At 29.6% G+C, this 24,745-nt stretch overlaps 1 protein-coding gene across 2 annotated transcripts in view; it reads left to right on the top strand.

The window, feature by feature from the left end:
- Nucleotides 1-16,811, top strand: part of vri (nuclear factor interleukin-3-regulated vrille) — a 61,290-nt gene extending 44,479 nt beyond the window's left edge. For both annotated transcript variants that reach the window (XM_075363399.1, XM_075363400.1), the window contains one exon: nucleotides 13,887-16,811. In XM_075363399.1, the coding sequence (XP_075219514.1) occupies nucleotides 13,887-15,154 (1,268 nt within the window). In that variant the 3' untranslated portion in view covers nucleotides 15,155-16,811. The remainder of the gene's footprint in view (nucleotides 1-13,886) is intronic.
- The last annotated feature ends 7,934 nt before the right edge of the window (nucleotides 16,812-24,745 follow it).

The raw sequence follows: 24,745 nt of genomic DNA, 5'->3' as shown, positions 1-24,745 counted from the left end.
AATAAACTATTTTTTATCATGGCCATGGTGTATCAGAAAAAGATAAATAAATCATATCAAGGAAACGTATCACCATCGCCATTACAAATATATTCCAGCTCTGCTTAGCAGAGCTGGTGATTGTCCCTTGAGATGATTTATGTTTTGTATCTTTTCTTGATATACCGTGACCATCATAAAAAAACTGTTTGTTTTTTCTATGTATGGAAATTTTTGGGACACTACATATATTTTTATAAATTGTTAAATTGAATTACGCGATTGTCGGTTTATAGTATTTTTGCTTGGTTGGTAGGTTATATATTTTTTTGCGAATTTAAAATACATTTTAATATTAAATTAAATAGATATTTATTATTATTTTTTTTAAATAAAAGGGTTATATCTTAATTTTATTATTTTTATCGCGGATTTTTTAAGCTTTGTAATAGCGTTAAGAAGTCGAGGGTTGTCTTATCTAACTAGTTATTCACTTTTTTATTTACAAATTCAACTTGCGTTTCGTTACTGAAATTTGTCTATAAAAAGTAGAAAAATATGATTATGAAAAGTAGACAATTTTTTAATACTTTATAACGTAATTCTACTTAACGCAAGTATAAGATGAGCGAAAAATACGTTCATTAAGAAGGAATAGTTTTTTATTTTTTTTCACTTAATATCCATTCGTTTTAATTACCTGAATGAAAGATTGTAATTAAAAACAACCGCTCTTAAACGCGGATGTCGTTTGCATATAAAAATATGATTAATATTCCCTTCATAGAGGAACGATTTTCAGTAACACTTGTAAGGAAATCAATGCTTAGATTCTTTCTTTACGAACAGCGGTGCCCCACGGTAACAGTACCAAAGACTACGTTATATGGTGGTCGTTACAGTACTTTCACCTCTTATATATTATTAGAATTACGATAGTGTAGCAGTTACGTTATGCATAACTTTTATCCGTCCTAATATTATTACTTTTAATTACCCTATACATTTTCTTATTCGGTTAAACAGCGCGAACATATTACTATTTTATTTTTTTAAATAATCGTTACCCACTAAAATCGCTATTGTTTTAAAATGGCTAATAACCGGAAAACGTTTGGTTCAAAAACATCAAAACTAATGCGAAAAGTTTGGTTATAGTGTAGATATTAGGGCGTATTTTTAGATTATTTTTTGCACTCCGACTTTAAGTTGAGTCAGATTAAAAATTAATTGCAAAGAATATTGTTCTTCGTTTTTATTTTAGTCTTTTAAATAAAAATTCCAGTAGTAAAAAAAAGAAATTATTTGGTAAATAAAATAAGACTTTTTTTTATCGTTTAATGAAGCGAGTTAATAATGAAGTGAGTTATTAAGCTTAGAATTCATCGGTAAAGATATAGTACGTGCACAAAGTATAAAGTAATATTTATTTCTATACAAATGACTAATTGACTAATAATAATAATAATAATATTTAAAGAATAGTAAAAAAAAAGAAAACCTGTAGGTGTTATCGGATGTTGAACCTTAAGACTAAAAGATAGTAAACGTTACGTTTTAAAGATTAAATCTTCGATTTCTTTTATTTTTATTAATAATATTAGTTTAAAGAAGTTGTTTACAAAGAGAAATTATTTTTACATATGTCATTGTAATTGAACAAAGAGGTTGACCATCTTATGAGATAGTTATTTTTAATGTTTTTAAAAGTAGAACAGTTCACTGAACTGATCAACTATTATTATTATTATTATTATTATATATATATGTATGTGTGTGTGTGTGTGTGTTCTCTATTCTTGTAAATCCCTTTTTATATTAAGTATGCGTAAACAAATTAATTCTAGATTATCTGCTGATGGCAATCTAGATGTTTCCTTTTTCATACAAGAAATACACTAAAATAATATGTGTTGCAGTTTTCATGATTTAAACGACTATAAATAGATATAATTAATAGCTCATTAATTAATTTATTTTAAGAAGTATTAACACGTATTTCATCCTAATACTTTATTTTTTATTTGTTTTTTACTTATTAAAGTCTATTAGTTTATGCGCTTAAAACAAATTATATTTTCATAAAAGAAAAAAAAATAAATAAAATGGATTAATAATATTATAGTTGTCCGATAAAAAGACGTGTCTTAAAGTTTTTACATACCCTACATTTTTTAAAGTAAAAAATCTAAACGTTTGCATGTAGCAGTAAATTCCATTTAAATCTGCTTATTTTTAACTGGAAAAAATTTTGAATTTAAAAAAAATAACGCATAATTTCTATCTGATTTTAACAATAATTTAACACAAATAAGCTAGATAATAGAACATTTTCTTTATCTTGCTTTAAAGTCAGTGTTATAGCGTGGATTCCCATTATTAGCACATGAACTTGCATAAAAAAAACTAAGGTTCAAATTCAGAAATAATTACACTGATAAACATAATTTTTGTTTCCTAACGTGCGGTACATGATTTTAATTTTTTTTATGCTGAAAACAAATATGAACTCAAAATCTTTCTATCACCCATCAATTTTGAAAAATTTTTAAATTTTAATTAAAGAATTTTTTTTATTTTTCAACGTATAGTTAGCATATTTTAAGCTCCTATATTGTATTTTGTTAGCTCATTTTTTATTGTTTAACTTTGTCAACAAAATTTGTAAGCTATAAATAAACAATACTAGACAAAGAATTAAATCCTATCATAGTCACATATTATGAAATCATATCTAATACTGAACAGTGAGTCTTCATCGACAAGATTAATCATGTCTGTGCAGGTCAAAACTTGTAGCTGAAATCGCATTTGTGTTGTTTGTATTAAGCACTGGATTTACGAATATTGTTCAGTCTTATTGCTTTCTTACGTTTGTTAACAATGCAGTGTCATAATGCCTCGAAATTGTGTAAATGATATGTGGATGATTTTTGTTATGTATGTGGTGACTACCGTAAAATCTAAACATACTGTAAAATATCCTTCGTTGCAATCTGCAATCAGGCCTGTCACAGTGAAATTATTCCAGTTCCTGAGCCGCCTGTGAATGTGTGTTACGAAAGCAGCGATGAAGAATCAGGCAGTACTGAAGAAGACAACGACTTTGATTTTGAATTATCTTCCAATAAGCCACATCTTATATCATAAGGTGAATTAAAAAATTCGGTTAGGGATTTAAGAAATCAAGCTGAACTGTTCGAATCAAGACTGAAAGATTGGAATTTACTTCAAAATAAAACAAAAATTTCGAGCTTTCGAAGCCGACAAAAGGAACTTTCACAGTACTTTATTGATGAAAATAATTTGGGTTATTGTATAAATATTGATGAGCTTATGTTGCACTTAAGACAAGTTCATAAACCCGAGGACTGGCGCCTATTCATAAATTCGTCCAAGTATAGTTTACAAGTGGTTCTACTACACAACGGTAACAAATATCCTTCGATACCAATCGCTTATGGTATTAATTTGAAAGAGACATACGATGTGATGAAAGACGTTTTTGAAAAAATAAATTATAAAAAACATAGCCGGAACATATGCTGATTTGAAAGTTATAGCTATTTTGTTAGGCATGCAGTAAGTACATGTGTTTTCTTCGCGAATGGGACAGCCGAGCTAGGGATAAACATTATGTTACCAAAGAGTGGAAGAAACGAGACAACTTAACTCCAAATGGGAAAACTATTGTTCATGAGCCCTTAGTTGAACCCAAAAAAATACTTTTACCCCCTCTCCATATCAAGCTAGGACTAATGAAAAATTTTTTAAAAGCAATGAAGAAGGATAGTCCCGGATTTTTGTACGCCAGAGATGATGTATTTAACTCAATGTTAAATAATGAAGAAAGTGCAGCATGCGCTTCATTTAAAGGCGTTTCCAAAACATTTCTCGGCAAAAAAAAATCCGACTTTTACCACGATACTGTTAATCAACTTCTTATCTCATACAGAGCTATGGGATGTAATATGTCTTTGAAAATACATTTCCTCCACTCGCATCTGGATTTTTCCCGGACAACCTCGGAGATGTAAGTGACGAACACTGTGAACGTTTTCACCAAGACATTTGGGTGATGGAAAGCCGCTATAAAGGGAAATGGAATACTAACATGCTAGTCGATTACTGTTGGACATTCATCTGGGATGTGCCTCAGGCTATTTATAAAAGAAAAGCATCAGCAAAATTATAAATTTTACAGATTTTAACTATATTATCCCTTAATTTTATTTGAAGCGTAATTCGTTTAAAACTAAGGGTGATAAAACAATTGTATTTACAGATTTGTAATGTATATAAAAATGCAGTTCAAGAAATGATTTCAAACTTAGAGAAACCTTAAAAAACATTTTTTGTCTATCAGTGTATCTTTATAAACACAAAAGTTGTTAAATTTAACAGTTCTCTTCAGCTTGATAATCTTCTAAAATAAAGTAAACGGATACAACTGCCACGTAAAAAAATCTTGCGTTTCCAGAATTTTATTTTTTTATATAATACTGTAAAAATTAATATATCAAAAAAAGTTTCAAACAAAATTAAAAAAATAATTTGCTCATTATTAATTATTTTTGTCAAAAACAATTAATTTTTTTTTGCTCGCTTGTCATAGAATAATAGCAATGATTCTCAAACTTTTTCGCTCCACGACCCCCAAAAAGCAAAAATATATATAACGAATATTTCGCGCCCCCTCCCGAAACTATAACCCAATGAAACCTAGTTAAAACTATTTAGCTAGTTGCAGATGTTAAGTTAACGGTTGAGATTCACGGCCGGGTTATCGAAAGGTTTGCCGATAAAACGTTACAACTACAATTCGCATATGAAAATTTAGATACGTTTTGGCTTACTCGTCGAAGTGAATTGGAAATCACAGAAGCGTTGAAAATATTAATTTCTTTCACCCCGTCTTACCACCATGAAGGTTTCTCGTCTATGGTTGCGCTAAAAATGAAATATAGGAATCGTCTTTTATCACTTAAAAACAACTTGCTTTCGTTTGTTTCAAACGCGAATACACGTATAGAGAAAATTTTTAATTATAAATAAACGCAACCGTCTCATTAATTTATTTTCTATACATTTGTACGAGGTACTTATAAATATTAAGTAAAATGTTTATAATTGATTTTTTTGTAGTTAAATGTTTTCATTCTTGTTTACGTGTAAAGTTATAGGCTAAATTTGTGACCCCTAGGTTGAGAAAGGCTGGAATACAGTAAAAATCTGTTGTAACGAATTCAGTGAGTTCATGCAAATTAATTCATTCATTAAATTCGTCAAAGCTCTGATGTAAAGAGGACATTCATAGAATATATAAAAACTTTGGATTTTAAAATAAATAATTAATGTATTTATTTTTTTAATTAGTAAAAATAACGTAATAAATTGTTGTATTAAGTTAATTATTTATAGAAATAACGAAATAATAAATACAAATTTAAAACATAAAGAGTTAAATTATTAACAGGGTTTATCGAAATATATCAATAGATAAATTATTGTTATTAAAGGTATGTATACTTTTTTTTATATTGTTTAAACCTGTCGTTAATAAGAAGTACTTAAACGAGTTTTTTACGATCTAGAAAAAGTTAAGCGTGAAAATATTTTTTTGAATGTTTAAAATTTACGGTAAAATAAGTTACCGAACAACATAAACAAAGTAATTACGGAATGGATTATTTTTTCCTTCATTTTTTTTAAACCTTTTTTTTCGTCGCTTAGTTTCTTGTAACTTCTTTAGTAGTACGGGTTTAAATTATAAGATCCCAAAAGAGTATCGGTTAGTTATTAACAAATAAAATTTTGATACTTATAAAATTCGTAATAGCTGCGAACACAATTTCATATTTGTGAAATTTTTTTATATTAGAAAATGGAAGAAGAAATAGCTTATTTCACATTTGTATTTCCTATTTTTTTTTAGGTTTAACGCCATTCATATTTAATTTGATGTGTCATCTTATATGAACGGAAAAAAATGGTTTTTATTATTTGAATAATTTTGTGCATAAATTTTTAATTTCTTTTAACAACTGTGTTTTTTCCCTGCTGTAATATTTATTATTACAACTTAAAATAAAACTTTTATTTGAAATTGATTCACTTATTATTCTATACCGGTGTACACTTACAATCATTTTTCTGCATATTTACAATAATACACAGCTAATCGCTTTTATAGACGCATCTTGTGTTTTTTCCTAAAATATCTGGAATTGATTTCTGGGTTTTCATGTTTTTATTACAAGCAACTAGTGTTTATTTCATAAATACGTAGGTAAGCGGCTAACATTAGAATTAACTATTGTTAAAAATTCAGTTTGATATTATATTCTAGTGATAGTCTGTTAAATAATAAATACGACTAAATTGTAAGTTATGAATCGTTGAAAACAATACCGCTAATAATGATGCAATACTCGCCGTAAAAGCTGAATCGTTTTTCTTTTACGTTTTTTGTTTTGTTTTTACAAATTTCTTTCATCAGGTAAATTTCATGGCTTACTCTAAATTGTATTTGTATTATTTTTAAGAAATTTAAAAATATGTTGCTTCATAATTTTTATTCTTTAAATTATTTTTTTATAATATTTATCATATGTTGTATTATTATTTTTTTTATTTCTATTTATTGTTCACTCTGGGTTCAAGAAATCGATTCATTTTTATAGCGATTTAACAGTTAACCTTACCGCGTTACTAATTTAAACAGAAAAAAAATAGTTATTAAATTTTTTAACCGATTATAGAACAGACGGTTAAACAAAGTTATCATAAAAAAACGATTTACTAAAATATGAAGTACTTAGTATTTTTCTTTCGGATCCGATATCTTTAAGACTTATATTCTAGAATCAAAACCCACATAATAAAGTAGAAAGAGAAAGGAAAAATCTACTCGTAAATGGATTATGAAATTATGAAAAATTCTTTCGAATGAGTACTTCAAGGTCTACTACGTGAATCGAGGGAACCTTTGTTTTACTCGCAATTCCTCAGGAGACTAGAATATCTTTATCCAGGATGGAACTACCGATTAACGATCTTTGTCGATCGGTCGATATGTAATCTGCTACGACTTGTTTTTTCCTTAAGTCAATAAAGAGCCACAACAGGTTCAGGCTTCCTCAAGAAAACGTTTTAGCGTATTCAAACTTCGATGGCACGAAGAACTATCTAATTTAGCTTTCCAGCCAGATCTTGATTGGAAGTTCAGCGCAATTATATAATGCTTTAATTAGTCTTAAATATAATGAAACATTTTTCAAATCAAACCTGCCGTTCTTCAGATTTGCGGTACTATATTTAATTCTGTAAAATAATATAAATAGAGGAATAGTATGTACTTTTTTTATTTATTTTTTGTTTGTTTTTAAATACTGACTCGGTGTTTGTCAGTGTAACAGTTGAGGAATTTTACGATTTCACAAATCCAAGCGTTTCTTTAAGCGTAGTTTCTTATACATCATACTAGATGATTTTGCATGAAATGATGAGTCTGTTAGTATTCAGACGCAAACGAAAATGTTTTATTGATTCGCACCGTATATGTATATGTACTTGCATACATATTTTTTTAATGCCTATTACGCTTTCTACAGATTATAGATTAGTCATATTATAATACTAGAAGAAAAAGGCTTTTTAATTTTTTATTACTATTATTTCTTATTGTACATTTCTTTTTTCTATTAATAATTTTCTGTTGTTGATTAAAAACACAACTAGATTACTTTTCATAGAATTCTTTCATTTTTTTTGTTTTTTTGAAATTTCGTTAATTTGTTTTAGCCGTTTATTTTATATTAGCCCGCTTAAGTGGGGAAAGAAACTATAACTAGTTTATAAATTATCTATATTCTTAAATTTCGGTGTGCAATTCATCGTTTTTAATTTTTTTTATTATTAAATCGAAATTTAATATATATATTTAATTACGAGAAAGGTAATTGAAAATACATTTATACATGTTTTTTCGTAACTACGTACAATTTGCTTGACTTAAACGTTCAAAATGTATATTCTTATAAATTTGTAAAAACTACCCGTTTTGTAGATGTATATATTTTTTTCTACTTTATTCTAAGACTTCTGATTATTTGAATCTTACGATATTTTGAGATTGGCTGATTTATTTATTTTGATTTATTTTTAGATTATTTCCGATATTTTAAGGTTGTATTGACAAGAAAAAAAAAATATATATATACAAGCCTCGCACTACTTTTAGCTTATTGTAATATTAAAAAAAACTTTTTTTATATATTTTTTTTTTATATTTGTTCGATGAATAAAATCTATTATAAGTTTAAGAAAAAACCATCTAATAGCTCTCGCAAAATTACTCATATCAATTATATCAGATGTGGCAAAAAAAAATTACTATATTCAGATACAAGAATATTTTATGTTTATTTTTTATAAAAAACAAAATAATTTCCGTAGTGTTTTTTCCTGGTTTGTACGCCGTTGTACACCATAGAACACAACTGACTATTGTCGCTCGATCTTTTTGCTATATTTTCTCACCGATTACACTTCATCGAATATGTTTTTTCGGTTTACATGACGTCCCGTACAGAACGCAATAACTATGATATTTTATGTACTATTTGGTATAATTCTGTCTATAATTACGTTTCACCAAAGTAAAGTGTTTCTTTTTTTTAAGCATACAACCTTCTATACCGCAACACAATGATTATTGTCAGTTGATACTTGGTGCTGTGATTCCATAATGATTTTGATGCACTGGTCCAATGTGGTGCAACTTTGCTTTGTTTTTAGCCAAATCATATGTTATAAATTTCAAGTTATATCAGTTTTCAGCTTTTCTCGTAGTTACAGCTAAAAATCTATTAATATAATTTTTTTTCTAGGAATATTGTCAGTACCTAATTTATTGTATATAAATAGCCAACTTCCTTAAACATTATATATTATATAATAATACTTACTTCGTATAGAATTTTAATGTTTTTTATTATAAAATTATCATTTTCCAGTATTATCTTTTTTTATCATTATTAATTGTAAATATAAATTTCATGGTAGAATTCTTTTTAGAACCATATCTGATCGATTATTTGCTAATAATAAAGGTCACAAAAGTTTAGTTAATTGTATTTTCTTTACTGTTCTATAAAATAAGTGAAAACTGTCGATTCTAATCGATTGACATCAATAAAGAAACCCTTTTTTATATTATCGATAAATAATTATATAAATCTATAATTAACGCAATATTTTTAGTATAATAATTTTTCGTATTATAAAGAATTGATTTTACGGGTCGTTTGTAAAATGTATTATATCCTAGAAAATTTGTTACTCTTTTTCTAAAAAAACAAACTTTTTTTGGGCAATATCGTTTCATAAAAAAATGATGACTCCTTTTCTTTTATTTTTACATATATTTATAAAAATAGGAATCTAGTAGCAGTAAAACGTTTACTTTATTTATACTTTAAACGGTCTGTTAAACATTTTACCAGACCACACGTAAATTCAACTGTCTAGGTAAGCCTTCGAAAAAAATGTCAGTAAATTTCAAGTAATGGAACGGTTAACGGTTAAATTTGTTTAATATATACTGTTTAACTGATAACCTTGTTTCTAGATCGGTTGTTTAATGTATAACTTGTTATCCTTTACTGGATACGTTTATAGAAGATACAGCTTTTTTTTTTGTAAAATGTTTTTAATATTTTCTGTTTAGTTTAAATTATGCAATCAAATACAATATCAAAGTATATTTATTAATTACATTCAAACTTAGTAATATTATTATTGTTACACAAAATTAAAAACGGGCGCTAATTAAAAATATTTGGTGGAAAAGAATGTTCCTGTAATATTAAAGAACTTATGCAGATCTAATCTGCAATACTAATTAAAAGGGTAACTACTTTTTACAAACCAGTTTACTGCTGAAGGTTATGTTTATGCAGTTGATAATCTTGCTGAATTAATATAGGATTATAATTATAAATTATAGACAATTTTACAGAGTAATCAAAGTAAATCCACGCGCGCGTGCGCATACACTTCAAATAGAATGTAACAAAAAATACTTTGTTATGTTATGTATTATTTTAAATGTTAATAAACATCGATTAAATAAAAATTGGTAAACGTAGAATTACAAAAAAAGATCGAATATTTTTTTACAAAATTGTATGAAATGTATTTAATTTTTTTTCTTTCATAAATATTAAAATGCAGAATGTAGATTGAAAGAAGAAAAAATTGATAAAATAAAACGTAATTAAATTAACATATATAACTATAAACAAGTTGAATCTGTCTGATAGATATGCAGACGAACCAACTATTATTGACCACTGCTTCAAGGTCACTAAGAAGCTGTGCTCATAAATTTGAGGTGATCGCCCCACCTTGATGCTCACTGTTAATTCATTGTATTTCTTAGGCATAACGCTAAACTTTAAAATAAATATTGTTTATTACATATATATTTTTAATATTATTTTAAATTACTGATTTAATTTTCTTAAATTTTGTTTAAAACACGAAATAAAAAAAAAAATAATTTTATCTAGACTCAAAAAATTAAACTGTTTATTACAGCGTATTGTTATTTCTTTATGATTGCTTAGTTTGGTTTTTTAAATGATTGTTTTTTTTATTCTAATATTAAGAAAATTTTGATAAAATATTTCGAAATTTTTATTTAAATCAGTACATTTAGAATTTTTTAATTAATAAAATAACTAAAGACTGCGGGATAAAATAATTGAAAAAGTTCAAGAAAGTATTTTAATAAAGCTCATAGCTTCACTGTGTGTATGTTTGTCTATCGGATAATAATTTTAGAATGGGTAGCCTGATTTAAAAAAAAAAGCTTTTACGTGAAATTTGTCAGGAAAGAAAGTACAACTCAATGAAAGAGAAAATTTTCTGAATGTTTGCGTCACTAAATTGAAAATTGAGATTTAATCCCTTATCCGATGACTTTTTTTTTGTAAATTTGTTTTCCATTTTTATGGGTTTTTTCAAATGCTTTTGTAAATTTGTTCATTTGAAGATAAATGATTATATATTAACTTTATTTATAATTTTAAAATTCTTGAATAAGAAGTTATTTTTTGCTTATATTTTCTTAACTGTTTGTTTATTTTAGAAAAATAAGTGTTTTATATAAAATTTATATTTTAGAAAAATAAATGTTGTTCTAAAATTAAAGATAACGAAAATTCTTTTTTAAAAGCAAAAAAACAAAAACGGCCATTATTATTTTTTTGTAGAACAATTGTTTAACAGTTGAGGTGTGTCTACATATATATTAGTAACTGGTAATCTGTAACATCTTTTACTTGCAAGTCATTTATCATTTGATAAGATAGTATTGATACATGTGAACACACCTTTTAATAAACTGTATATACAATTTATGTAATATTACAGAAATATTGTTGAACGGTTATGTGACGCATTTTATTTAATATTTTATTACAAAGCAATTAGATATTTTATTAGTCTTTTTTTGTATATATATTTTTCTATGTCCATGTATTAATTTCAAAAATACATTTAATTACTATATATATATATATTAATTTTTGAACCGTTTGGAATTCTGAATTCTTTACTTTTGCTTTTTTCCTTTGTTTACTGTTAATATTAATATGCTGAGTTAGATGCTGACTTTGTAAATTTCCAGTCGACACGACGAACGCCGGAACAGTTCCGCGACTTCGTTGTCCACGGAGGGGTCCGAACATTGTATACCGTGGTGGGAGGACGTGGAGGAGGTTACGCAAGCTTGCAGAGTGCAATGCTCCTTGTTGGCCAGAAGGCCAAAGAAATGGGAATGACCTTGGTGGATTCTCGCAAACATTGCTGGTTCTCTTAGCTTCTTATAATAGTTGTACTCCGCCATTTCCCTTGGGTCTATGAACTTTTATAAAATTACTTACCGGCAGTCGTAACGTGCAACTGTTGCAGCATCTTGACTCTACCCCACTACATTTGTACTGCTGTGATGTAAGATTAAATTCAGTAACGTAATAAGTATGAAAAAACTGAATATTGAAACTCATCCTTTGGAGACGACTTCATAATAATTTGTAAACGCATATATAAAATGCTAAAAAATATGCAATCGTCAATAAAAAAAATATAAATGCTAAAAAATCTTCTGAGTTCACGTTTAGATTGTTGCAGCTAGTGTAAAAATTAAAGAGATAATTTGTACTGAGCTGCCAAAAATGTTCAAAAATTAACATTTTTGTAGTTGTAAAAACGGTATTTAAACTGTACCACAATTTCCCTGCTAAATAAATTACGTACACCAGCCTATTTCTAAATTTAAATCGTATATTTGTATGCGAACAGTAACAAATAGAAACAGTACTGGTCAACTGTACTGGCGAACACTACTGGTCGGGGAAACTTTAATTTCTGAAATATATAACTTTTGCGGTTAGTCCGTTTGTTGTTGTTGAAACACCCAATGTGTAAATGATGTATAAATATTGTTTGTGTGTACTTACTCATAAAAGCGATTGAAAACCGGTTTATCTTAACTACTCCAATATTTCTCCGTAGTTTTATTTATATTGTTTGTAAAATAATTTTTAAGAGGTACAATAAAAATTTAACGGCTACATATTTTGTATCACAGAAACTAAATCAAGTATACTTTGAACGCCGTGATTTATTAATAAATATACGTGGCACAGAAAATTTAACGTTTCCTTTTATGGAGTTAAGTGACTGCGTTTGTCATTTCTATCGGTAAATATTGATCTACAAATTGTTACTTATGTTATTTAATCACAGTAATGAAAGTTTTCAAATATTTAAGTTTAAAATTCTCTTCCAAAGATTGCAACAAGTAAACTGATGTTTGTCTGCTTACACAACATTATACGAATGTTACTTGGGCGCGCGTGTTATGTGTATGTAGAAACTATAAAAGATTTAATAGTAGTTCATAAAGTGCAAGATTTGTTTGAAAAATTATACCCCCGGTGTATTTTAAATTTTACCACAATATTTACGCCGATAACTTCTAAATGATTATTCATTATGCAAATTTTTGTTTACCCTGACCAATAAACATACTTATAATAAACAAGTCATTCATAATTTAATGATCGTGCGAGAGTGAATTTATGTAGTATTTTTAATAATGATGCCGATATATTTTTCATTTCTGAATCAAATTTTGCACTTATTTGTTTATAAAAGTATGTGAAATATTTAAAATATAAAAAACGTTTCTTATTTTTAATAGATTTTTTTTGTTGTTATATATTTTTTGTCAGTTTAGTTTTTTTTAGTTTGAAGTAGTTTTATTTTCCATTGCTCACAAGCTCTGAATAAAACCATTGTTAAATAGCACTAATGATTTGTCTGGCATTGATTCATCATAATGAATGAGTCATTCATTACCTACAACATCGAACAGATTAAACGTTCTGTTTAAAATGTAGTGTTCTGGGAGATTTATATTTAGCACTTGATGCTTTCAGAATATTTATGTATTAAACTAAAGAGTATATATACTTTCTGTTGTTTTTTTTTTTAGGAAAATTATTGCAACGCGGGGGCATGTGTTTGTTAATAGTTGGCAAAACGCAGTTTTCATACATTTATAGATAACTCAACATTAACTGTACTCTAATTTAATTATTTGTATTTTATTTGGGGCGACTAGTTCTCTTTCTTACGTTGAAGCATATTCTAAAGAATTGATTATTACTAGTCATCCGCAACAATTTGTTATTTAGTAAAGTTGTATGTGTGTGCGCGTGCGCGTGCGCGTAGATTGTACGTATTATCGTATTCTTTTTGCCAATTTTTTATCATCTTTTTGTTCATTATTCATTAAGACAGAATTCTACATAGGTATTTTCTTTTTGTTTCAGATGTTCTAAGGCATCAAATGATGGTGGCAGAGTTTATAACACGTCAGAGCGGATCACCGATTAATGGTGAGACACCGTATCTGAATTCTAGTATGCCTGCTGGTCACCTCAGCAATAATAACGGCAACGGTAATGGAAACGGAGGCAACAGCAACGGCAGCAGCAGCAGCGGGAATGGTCCGCCTCCTCAATACTGTAATCCTGATCCTGGAATTTCACTCGGCATGATGTCACCAGGTTCTGATTCACAGAATCAGGATTATCCTCCGGGATACGACATTACATCGCAACTTCAAAGAAAAGAACTGTTCTCTCAACGTAAACAAAGAGAATTTATTCCCGATAACAAGAAAGATGAGAGTTATTGGGATCGCAGACGGAGAAACAACGAAGCCGCCAAGAGATCAAGAGAGAAACGTCGTTTTAACGATATGATTTTAGAACAAAGAGTAGTAGAGCTGAGCAAAGAGAATCACTTATTAAAAGCTCAGTTGGCAGCTATTAAAGAAAAATTTGGAATCAATGGTGAAAACGTTGTGAGCGTAGAACAAGTTATGGCTACTTTGCCCACGAACGAACAGGTGCTCAGTCTAGCGAAAAGGGCAAAACTTTGCAACAACCAACCCCCTCTGATGTATTCTCCTGAACCCGGCCCGGGACCCGGTCCGATTCCTACTCCTGTCATTCATCGTTCTATCAATCAAGGACCCCCTCCGTCGCCGCCGAATCCGGTTTACCAACGCGACATTCAAGAACCCGACAATTTACACGAATCTGAAGTATATCCTTATCCGTTTCCTCCGGTTTTGCCACCGCTTCATCCTCCAGCGCTGGAAGCGGCCAGCAACAGCGTCCTAAATTTGAGTCGAAGTCGAAGCCACAGTAGAAGTCGAGCGCCATCGCCGTACGAACTGTCCAGCGGAAGCGGAGATGAAAATTCAGTACCGGTGACGTTAATAGCACCTAATAACAGTTTGCCTCACAAGTTGAGACATAAGAGTCATCTTGGAGATAAAGACGTCGCTGCGACTGCTCTCCTTTCGCTTCAGAACATAAAACAAGAACCCGGAGCGAGAGCCAGTCCGCCTTGGGACGCCGAAGGTAGCAGTGATGAACGAGATTCAGGCATTTCTTTGGGAGCCGAATGGGCTGTCAGCGCTCCTGACGATTCCCATCTGAAATCGGAAGTGGCTCGTCTGGCATCTGAAGTCGCCAATCTCAAGAGCATATTAACAAGGAAAAAACCGACGACACTAAGTGAAGCATGATATGGACATATACCTTTTATTTATTAAAGCATTTTTATGCGTAAATTGTACAGTATTTAAGATTAGGCTATCAGATTAATTTTTAATTTTATCTCCTCTTGTACTTTTATACCTAACTTGTCATATTTATTTTTTACGCTAGGTTTTATATAAGATAGGATATTATTTATTATTTAAACATTATTTAAAAATGGCTGTTATTAAAATCTATTTTTATATTATCGAAATCATATTTTTGAGTATGAATTTAAATTTACTATAACAGTAGTTGAGCTTAAGACTTAAGTATATTATTATATAATATGTCACTCAAGGATATAAAAATTATACGTTTTATAATTATGTATTAAATCAAACGTATGAAGTGAATATATATTTTCATTTTTACTAATGCGAGTAAGTGTGTGTGTATTAATTTTGCGTGTTTATATTTATATGTATGTTTGTTGTGTGTATATATGTTTTACGCATTTTTTAGTGTGTAAATGAATGGACATATGTGTATATGTGTGCATGTATGCTGTAATATGAATGTTTATGTATATTTACTTATGATTGGAGTGAGTGTAAAGAATGTTTATGGCTGTGAATTTACTTTTTTTTTTACACACACTTGCACATACATTCATACATAATACATTGCATATTATATTCTTTTTGATGTATCATGATTTATAGATAAATTTATTTAATGTACATACAAGATCGATTATCCTAAATAATCTTTAAGTTTTGTGTATCTCAGTGTTTGCCTATTATTTATATTATTATTTTAATGGTTTATGTTTTTGTTATTTTTATGGAAACATTCTATTTATTTATAATGTGCATTATTTTGTGAAAAACTGTACAATATTTTTTGTTTGTGGTTGAGGCGTTGTGGATTTTGTCAACAACATGATGACTTTTTTTTTACTGTATATTTTCTGCTCTCATATTTGTAATGAAGTGACTGTAAGTTTGTTTGTATGTGATGTTATTATAATAATAATTATTATTTTAAATTATTATTTATCACTGTAGTTGTGCTTCTAAAACAAAAACATATTAAGCGTGAATATTTTTAAACATAAAAAAACATCATATATATATTTATTTTTTTTTTTTAATATAGTACAATTTGTCATTATTTTTATTAGATGTTATTCAAAAAATTAGTTGTTACTTTAAACTTCTAGCCTACTGTATTATTAGATGTTCAAATTAAACACTGCTGTGTCCACGTAAATAAATGTATTTTATAAATTAAAAAAAAGCTCAAAAAAAATAAATTATTTTTTTTACATTTGTACTTTGTACTTAATATGATATAGTTCTAAAATGACTGTTAAATTTTATCTAATTTCTGTATTAAGTGTATTAGAATAAAAATTAATGAATTTCCTACGTGTCAATTACTTATTGTAAAAATATAATTGATTATCAAATTTTAATTATTTTTCTAAAAAAAAGTTGATGTTTTCGTCAGAATAATAATACACTAGTATGTTTTGTATTATGCAAATTTATTAAATGTATCAAAGTATTAGTTTAGTTTACATACATTATAATACACCTGTAAATGTTTATTTGCTTTTTGTCAAGTAATCTTTCAGTACATAAATAATTGTTAATGTGTATTTATTATTTAAAAAAATATATATATTGATTTATTTAATCAAAATTGTGTTTTATATATAATTACTCTACTGCCAATATAACTCACATTTATTTTATAAACTTGAGATATTCTAGTGCCTTTTGGCACTAGAATAGTGCCAAACTTTGGCTCTAAACCTTTTGGGATTAAACTGTTTTCGGTCATATTTTAAAAAGTATATTAAGCTATTGCTCGTAGAAATCTAAAAATCACCATTTTTGTAAAAATAGGGAAATGTGATTTATTACGGTAACCTCAGTATTCATAATAATATACATACTGAATATTTTCAGTTATTAATCTTAAAGATGCATTAGTGTAATAACAGTATTGTAGTAGACAAGTCATCTGTATAGGGTTGTTGGTTATGTCTAGGTATAATACAGGTAATTATCCTTCCACCATCAGATCATCCAGCGAATGAGATAAGAGTATAAAGATAAATTGTATCATCCATTATTTTTCTCTATTTCTCGCTTCTTTAGTGTTCTTTTATGTTGTGTGACATGGTCACCAGTAGAATTTTATTTAGGGTGTAAAACCTGTAGTTTTGAGAAAATGTATTAATTTGTACGTTTAGCATATTTCATGTGTGTATAGTAACCATTTATTGATGAAATGCATTAAAGCTTTTATTTTATGAAAGTAATATATATATTGATATTTCACAGATGTTTCAAAATTTAATCTCTTGGTACATCTTACCCTGGCTTGTAGTGTTGTAAGCACAATAATTAATCATAATAAAACATGATTGAAAATGGTATAGCCACAGTCAAGAAGAGACTGGTAGAACCACGGTCTGTTTTTGTCTTCAAAAACCAAAAAATAAATATTATAAATATTAAACAAAAGGCTTCTTTTTAATTAAGTTACATAGTAAAATAACAGGATGCAGTAATAAGAACTTATGAGTAACACAGGAGAAAACTGCTCATCTCCAAACTTTGGATCATTGCAAAAGTTGAACAAAAAAGAAACATGTTTTTGTAAATCATGTTAAGACATGTAAACCTGTATCAATATTGTCTTTATCAGAGATCTGTACATTATTCATGATACAAGATATGAATATGGTTAAGTTCATAAACTTCTTTAGTTCCTATTCATTTCACTGAAATTTGTGTGTTGATGGTTCAGAACATATCATAAATAGCAACAAGAAAGTTAAGTATACAGGTGTGGACACAGCTTAAGTATGTTCAATGAATTTGGGCCAAAAAGACCACTATATTTATTTTGATTGATATATATATATATATATATATATATATATATAGAGGATTTGAATATATATATATATCCTCCAACGAGGATCTGGCTGAATGATTTGTATACTTTGGTTGGATACTTCCACCTATTGCACAGTTCTGAGGGTGGGTAAGAGTTTTCCTTAAGGAATTCTGAGGCTCACCTCAGGAGGTCATTTAGTATAGTACCCTTCTGAGAGTATATGGTATCACCATTCACCGCTTTCCCTTATCGTAGTTCCTTTCCTTTTATATAAATTTTTACTAAATGCCCATTGGATCTGTGTTAAGGATGTGCAGATCTCTTTGGGTTTTGTGTCCTTGGTGTTTGTGCAATTTGAGGCTCTGCTTATGGATCCATCTTGATTTTTTTTCTATCTGTTGGCTGTACATTAAGCCTAACCTAAGATTAAGCTGCTTGTCAGTTAATACTAGGCTTGTTAATACTTTCTAATACAATAAAATAATTATAAATTAAAATAAATAAAATATCTATAAATTTTATTACAAAAAACTTTTGTTTTTTTTGTACATAACTAATTGCTTAATTTTTCTTGCAGGACCATTTTTCACTATATACTTCATTTCTTCTTTCTGTGTAGTACTTTGTTATATTTATAGTGAAGGTGCATTTAACAGCATAAATATTTCCCTAATTTTCTTCAGTTTGGAGCACCACACATTCCAGCAGAAAATTTCTTCCAGTTTCACTGGATTGTTCACATATTACTGGGCTCTGCATTTAGGTATTTTTTTAGACCCATCCTATTTAAAGTACTGCTGACTAGTTTATGCCCAATTAGGAAACTAATTAATCATCTTCTTTAGACCTTGCCCATTACTATCTAAGATGAGATAGTAATCAAAATCCCATTGAAGTTATCGTTATAACTTCATCCCATTGAAGTTATCAAGATAACTTCAATAATCCTATAAAATTTAGGATATTTTTGGGTAAGGATAAAAGAGTATTTTTATCTGCTGTTTTGTGCAGTATTTTTCATTGTAAAATGTATATCGGCATGAATATAGACTAGATTTATTATGAGGGTGTGGCAAGCCTCTGTGTAGTTTGAAGAAAGATTGTAAACTGTTAAAATATTCCATATCTCTACTCCTTGTACTTTCAAACATTGAGAGCCTGTGTCAGGTTTCATAAAAATCAAAATACAAATGGTTTACTGGCATGATTTTGTGTACATTTCCTAATTGTAAACAACTAATGAAAAAATTAAAATAAGAAACTAAATTAAAATCACAGACTTGAAACATCAAATTTAAAGAACATTATTTTGAACAGAAAAATAAATGTGTTTACTAAAGGTACATTATTAAAGAAAAGAGATAATTTGGTACCGGTTAGAACTTATTGTAGATTTAAAAAGGTTATTAGGCATCATATACCCATGCCTCCTTTCTTAACATTATTTAAAAAATACATGAAAAAATGACATAGTTTATCTTTCAGTCCATTATGCTTGTAAAGGCAGAAGCATGCACTGGAGCTATAAATTAATTTGATAAATTTACATAGCAACTCTATCCCTGATTAATAGAGGTTAGGCATTTCATAGTTAAGTTATATTAATTATTTTGTAAACATTTACTCTGGTTAACACATTAATTGCCTATAGGTTGTTGTGTCCCTTGTTCGTATAGTGTGTGCACCTGCAGCTTTTTTCATTCATGGATTATTGGGTCAGGATGTGTTTTAAGTTAGATCCTAGCAACAGAATGGTGGCCTGGGATAGTATCAAGACCTTAAAAATATAGCTGATTCAGTTAAATCAGTCTCCCATAGAAGGCAAGCAAGCGCTAACCATCTGCACCAGTTCAACACATGATTTGTGAAATCTGACAAATATATTATTTATGTTACCTTAGGTTGATATCACTTTGGTAAGTCTGTTTATTCCTAATGTTTTCAAACTATTAAAAGGTTTAAAAACTTCAACTAAACCAGATTTGAAAATACCGACTGTGCAATTGTTGAAGAATAAGTCTTAACAGCTTCATACATCTCTTATATGTGTATTTAAACCTACAACTATACTGAATACATATGTAGTTCTTTGATCATGCCCATAGCAAATTTAATTTCTGTCAGTCAAAGGTCAAGGTATGGCGAAGGTGTATCGATTTCATTATGTATTTTTTCGGCTGTTCACATTATTCATCATCTGAGAATATTAAATTGCATCCAGCGACTAGAATTTTATACTTTGAATATTTTCTTTGAATATTTTTCTTTGAATTTTTCCATAAAAGATTTAGAGGATATTGAAATGTTTTTATAATCAGTCGGCCTTGCTGTACTTGACATAACATGTAGTTAGAGCAATTTATTCAAGGAAAATATGACTTTTTGTAGCTTAACCCAAGTGATGAGCTTTGGGAGAAAGGAACGCCAGATTTAGGTTTGCACTAATTGATATAGCTGGGAACAACACTTAAAATTCTAAAATCAAATTGCAGTTCATAGTCTGATGCAGATAATGAGTTGATTTTGGTAATTTTAATGGATTTAGATTTTAATTTCTTGTGTTTTATAGAAAATTCCTGAACTAGAAAAAATATTTGGAATTAACATCGCTTCCACTTTTATTTAATTTAAATATGAAAGAAATTTTTTTTGTTTAACTTTTTTTATTGATCACATCAAATTGTAGTTAACCTTTTTAAAACACAGAATAAAGAAAACAACTCATTTTCAAAATACAGTATATGGAAATGTAAATAGATGCCATCTGTAAGTGTGACATTGAAAAAGGACTGGAGAATAATCGGTTTGTCCATTCTATCAGTTTAGAAAACAAGTTGTTTTTAATTTTTAAGATTTTCATTAAGCAATAATTCTAATGGAAATCTAAACTGGGTTTTCATTTTTAATTATTTCTAATACTTATTCCAAAATAAACACAAGCCATTCTAATTAATACAATTTAAAATAAAAATTGAGATCTGCAGCAAGTAAAAAAGTTATTTAATTTATAACTGATTTTAGATTTGTAATGTTGTCTTTAACCAAGCTAAAGAAAGCAGCGGGATCTAATGGAATATTCCCAGAATTACTAATCTACCTTGGGGAAAAAGCTAAGGAAACCCTTCTGGGTACTATAAACTTGACATAACAGAGACATATTCCGCAGCAATGGCGAAAGGTAGAAATTATTCCCATATTAAAAAATGATAAAGACGCCAGTCTAGCTGAAAGCTATGGGCCTATATCTCAAACAAGCTCTTGTTGTTAGGTGGCAGAGATGGTGGTTGTCAACCGTCTAAACCAGTTTATTAAAACACATGGAATCGTAGACAATGCTCAAGCTAACTTTTGCAGACATTGAAGCACTATGGACCATATTGTTTACACAACAAGTCAAAGATGGATTTCACAGAAAGATGTCTGTACTAGCAATGTCTGTTCTAGATTTCTGTACTAGACCTAAAAGCAGCATATGGTATCGTCTGGCAACCCATGCTCATTCACAAGCTGGCCATGTACAATATACCTGGATATTTATTCAATTGGATCAAGTCTTTTCTTAGCCAAAGATTAGTCCCGAGTGTGCCACAACCACAGTAGTTCCAAATTCCGCATTCAAAAGGAAGGCCTGGCACAGGGTGCAGTTCTGAGTTATACATTATTCAACATTAGGATGAATGATATCTTATAAGCAATCAGAGAAGTACGAGGAGTCGAAGCCCTCCTGTATGCAGATGATCTCACCTGGGCTACTAATAGAAACGTAAATGCATTGGAAGAATGCCTCAATAAGGCATTGCTGAATCTTGAAATCTGGGCAACACGCAACACTGTGACTGTTAATTCCACATTCCAACTGTTCACACTTTCCACAAAAGGACTGGTAATAAGTCTATCCTACTAGGGTCAAACACTGGAAGAAAGCAACATTTCAAAATACTTGGGAGTTACCCTGGATCAATGACTCACCTGGAAACCACATGTTGAACAATGCATGGGAAAGGCAATGAAAAGGACTTGTCTACTGAAAAGACTCACTGCTGCGAAATGAGGAGCTAACCAGGAAGTGTTAATGACAACATATAAAACATACATCCAGAAGTCCTGGAATCCGGAAGCGAAGTAACAGTCACCATCAGCTCGACAACTGCATATAATATTAACCTAGTTCAGAACAATGCTCTGGGACTAATAACCAGTGCCGCTAAATCCACCCTGGTGGCAGCTATGGAAGCTCAGAGACAAATTAAGCCTCTTCATGTCCACTGTGAAAGAAGTGCATGCACTTCTGGGAACATTCAAGAAGAGTGTATAAGCAACAGTGAGACAGTTACCAGCAAGCAAACAAGCAGGCTCAAAACCCAAATTGCATAACTCACTGCATATAAAAACCTATATGAGAAGTACGGCATGACACCTGTAGATGTGATGCCACTTAAAATCTATCAAGATTCTTTCCGCAACCTGCCGCTAGTCAAATATAACTTAAAATATCAACAACTGCCAAAACATGCCTTTTATGAAGTTGAATTAAAACAGACTGTGCTCCAAACCATTCATGAAGATTATCCAGAATAGAAATATTTACACAGGCGGATCATCAATACCGGGAACAGGAGAAACAGGAGCCACGTACTACTGCTGCCACTTCCAGGGGCATCTTGCAGTCGGTGCTCCACAATGTAGTAATGATGTAGAGATTGCCGTGATTCAAGCAGCTGCTACCCAACTTGAAATCCTTTCCACACAAAAGGCAGTTTTCTTTGTTGATTTGCAAGCAGCCATCCAGAACTTGTCATAACTGAACTTGTCTATAACTGACTGCACAAGAACTTTGGAGTGCAGGAAGACCTTAAACAAACTGGGATATCAAGGCTGGCAGTTGAAATTCCAGTAGGTTCCCAGCCATGTTAACATATATGGTAACGAAATGGCTGACAAATTGGCAAAGCTGGGAACCTCTCTGCCTCAGCCATCCAGCACTCCTTCTTTTAACTCAGCCAAACTGCAAATAAACTCTGCATTCAATAAATGGATTGGCGTAAACCGCAAAGAATCAGCAGCAGGCAAGAAGTGAGAGAGCCTTGTCATACATGGCCCTATAAGCCTTCCTTGAGCAATCAATGTTGCTACATTTAGATTAAAAACTGGGCATGACCATCTGGTCTCACACCTACATTGCATACGAGTTCTGACCTCTCCAGCATGCCAACCTCTGCAGCTATGAAACTATGGATGCAGACCAACTGAGAATCTGCAGAGCACTGGACCACTCACAGAAGGATGATGAAGACCCCGTTTACATTGAAGCCCATCTGAACTGGTCAGCGCATCACAAAATTTCTCGAACAGCCAAGAGTAGGCGTTGGCTAGTAAGTAAGTAAGTAGCAGTAGATTTAATATAACATATGTTATCAATAACCATTAACAAGGGTGTTATAAACACAATCAATATACCCTAAATACTATTTGTTCTCATCAACATTTACATAAAGCTCATTTTATTATCTTAATTATTCTTTAGTTCATAATAAATGTCCATTATAAGTTAGGTGCTACATATCCACATTAGATAAATGGTACATGTTTACACTGTATAAAAAACCCATTGCAAGTGACGCACATCCTCAACACATCTAACTACATCTCACAGCACAAATATTTAGCTGTCATATATTTTACATCGCCTAGTATACGCATCTTTGTCAGCCAACATTACAGCGAAGAACACAGTAAAATAAAGTAAAATAAACACTGATAGTGTTTATTTAAAACCTACCTACTCATAGTGAGCAAAAATACATAATATTATAATTCATTGATCCACATTCACATAAAATTAATGACACTTTCAGGGAAGAAGGTTAATGTATCAATTCCAAAACAAATAAAATTCACAAAATCACAAAGCTAAACACAAGTGACAAACACTGCAACCTAGAATTATACAAATTAAACTGTAGTTGCTACAATAAAAACTACATCAGACATACTGGATAAGAAATATATTGGGCTCTGTATACAACAAAATCAACTTTTGAAAATCACCTCATAGAGACATGTTATACACAATGAGATTGCATATTTTACATATGGGAAATAAAAATAAAGATCTTAACACCTTGAGTGATATGAAATTTACAAAATAAATTTGATGTTCATTTAACAATGTAAATTGAATATGTTACTCAAATGAATGAATATGTGCTAAAAGGGCTTTCCTATCCTTTTTAACATGGATGCCATTAATAATAGAGCTTTAATTTTAACTCTGCTGAAAGGAGTTTCTTAACTTCTTTCAGAAAAAAGTAGCGCCGATTTAAAATCAAGTTGTTAAAAATGTTTTTTAGTTTTCATTCATTTTGTCATGCTGACCAACAAATTACATAACAATTTGATTGGGTATTTGATTTATTTGTGTGTTTTTAGGTTACTGTAATTTCAGGTTAGGTAAGCAATATGTTTCATTAAAAATTATAACTACTTAAAGAAATAAAAAACAATACATTTGTTATGACAAGTATATTAAATTCTATTTCTAGAATATTTTTACACGGTTTCATTCTAATATCATTATTTAAAATAAAATTAACAACCTGATAAGCTTGGTAATATTATTTATATTTTTACTAGTGCTTCTAATAAATAGTATCTGTACTATTCATTTATACTGGTATCTATATTATTAACAGTATGTATATATATATATATATATATAT

Source organism: Lycorma delicatula, chromosome 4 (genome assembly GCF_047948215.1).
Source record: "Lycorma delicatula isolate Av1 chromosome 4, ASM4794821v1, whole genome shotgun sequence".
Taxonomy (NCBI): Eukaryota; Metazoa; Arthropoda; class Insecta; order Hemiptera; family Fulgoridae; genus Lycorma; species Lycorma delicatula.
The sequence above is the reverse complement of the archived record's forward strand: the minus strand, read 5'-3'. Positions and strand labels throughout refer to the sequence as shown.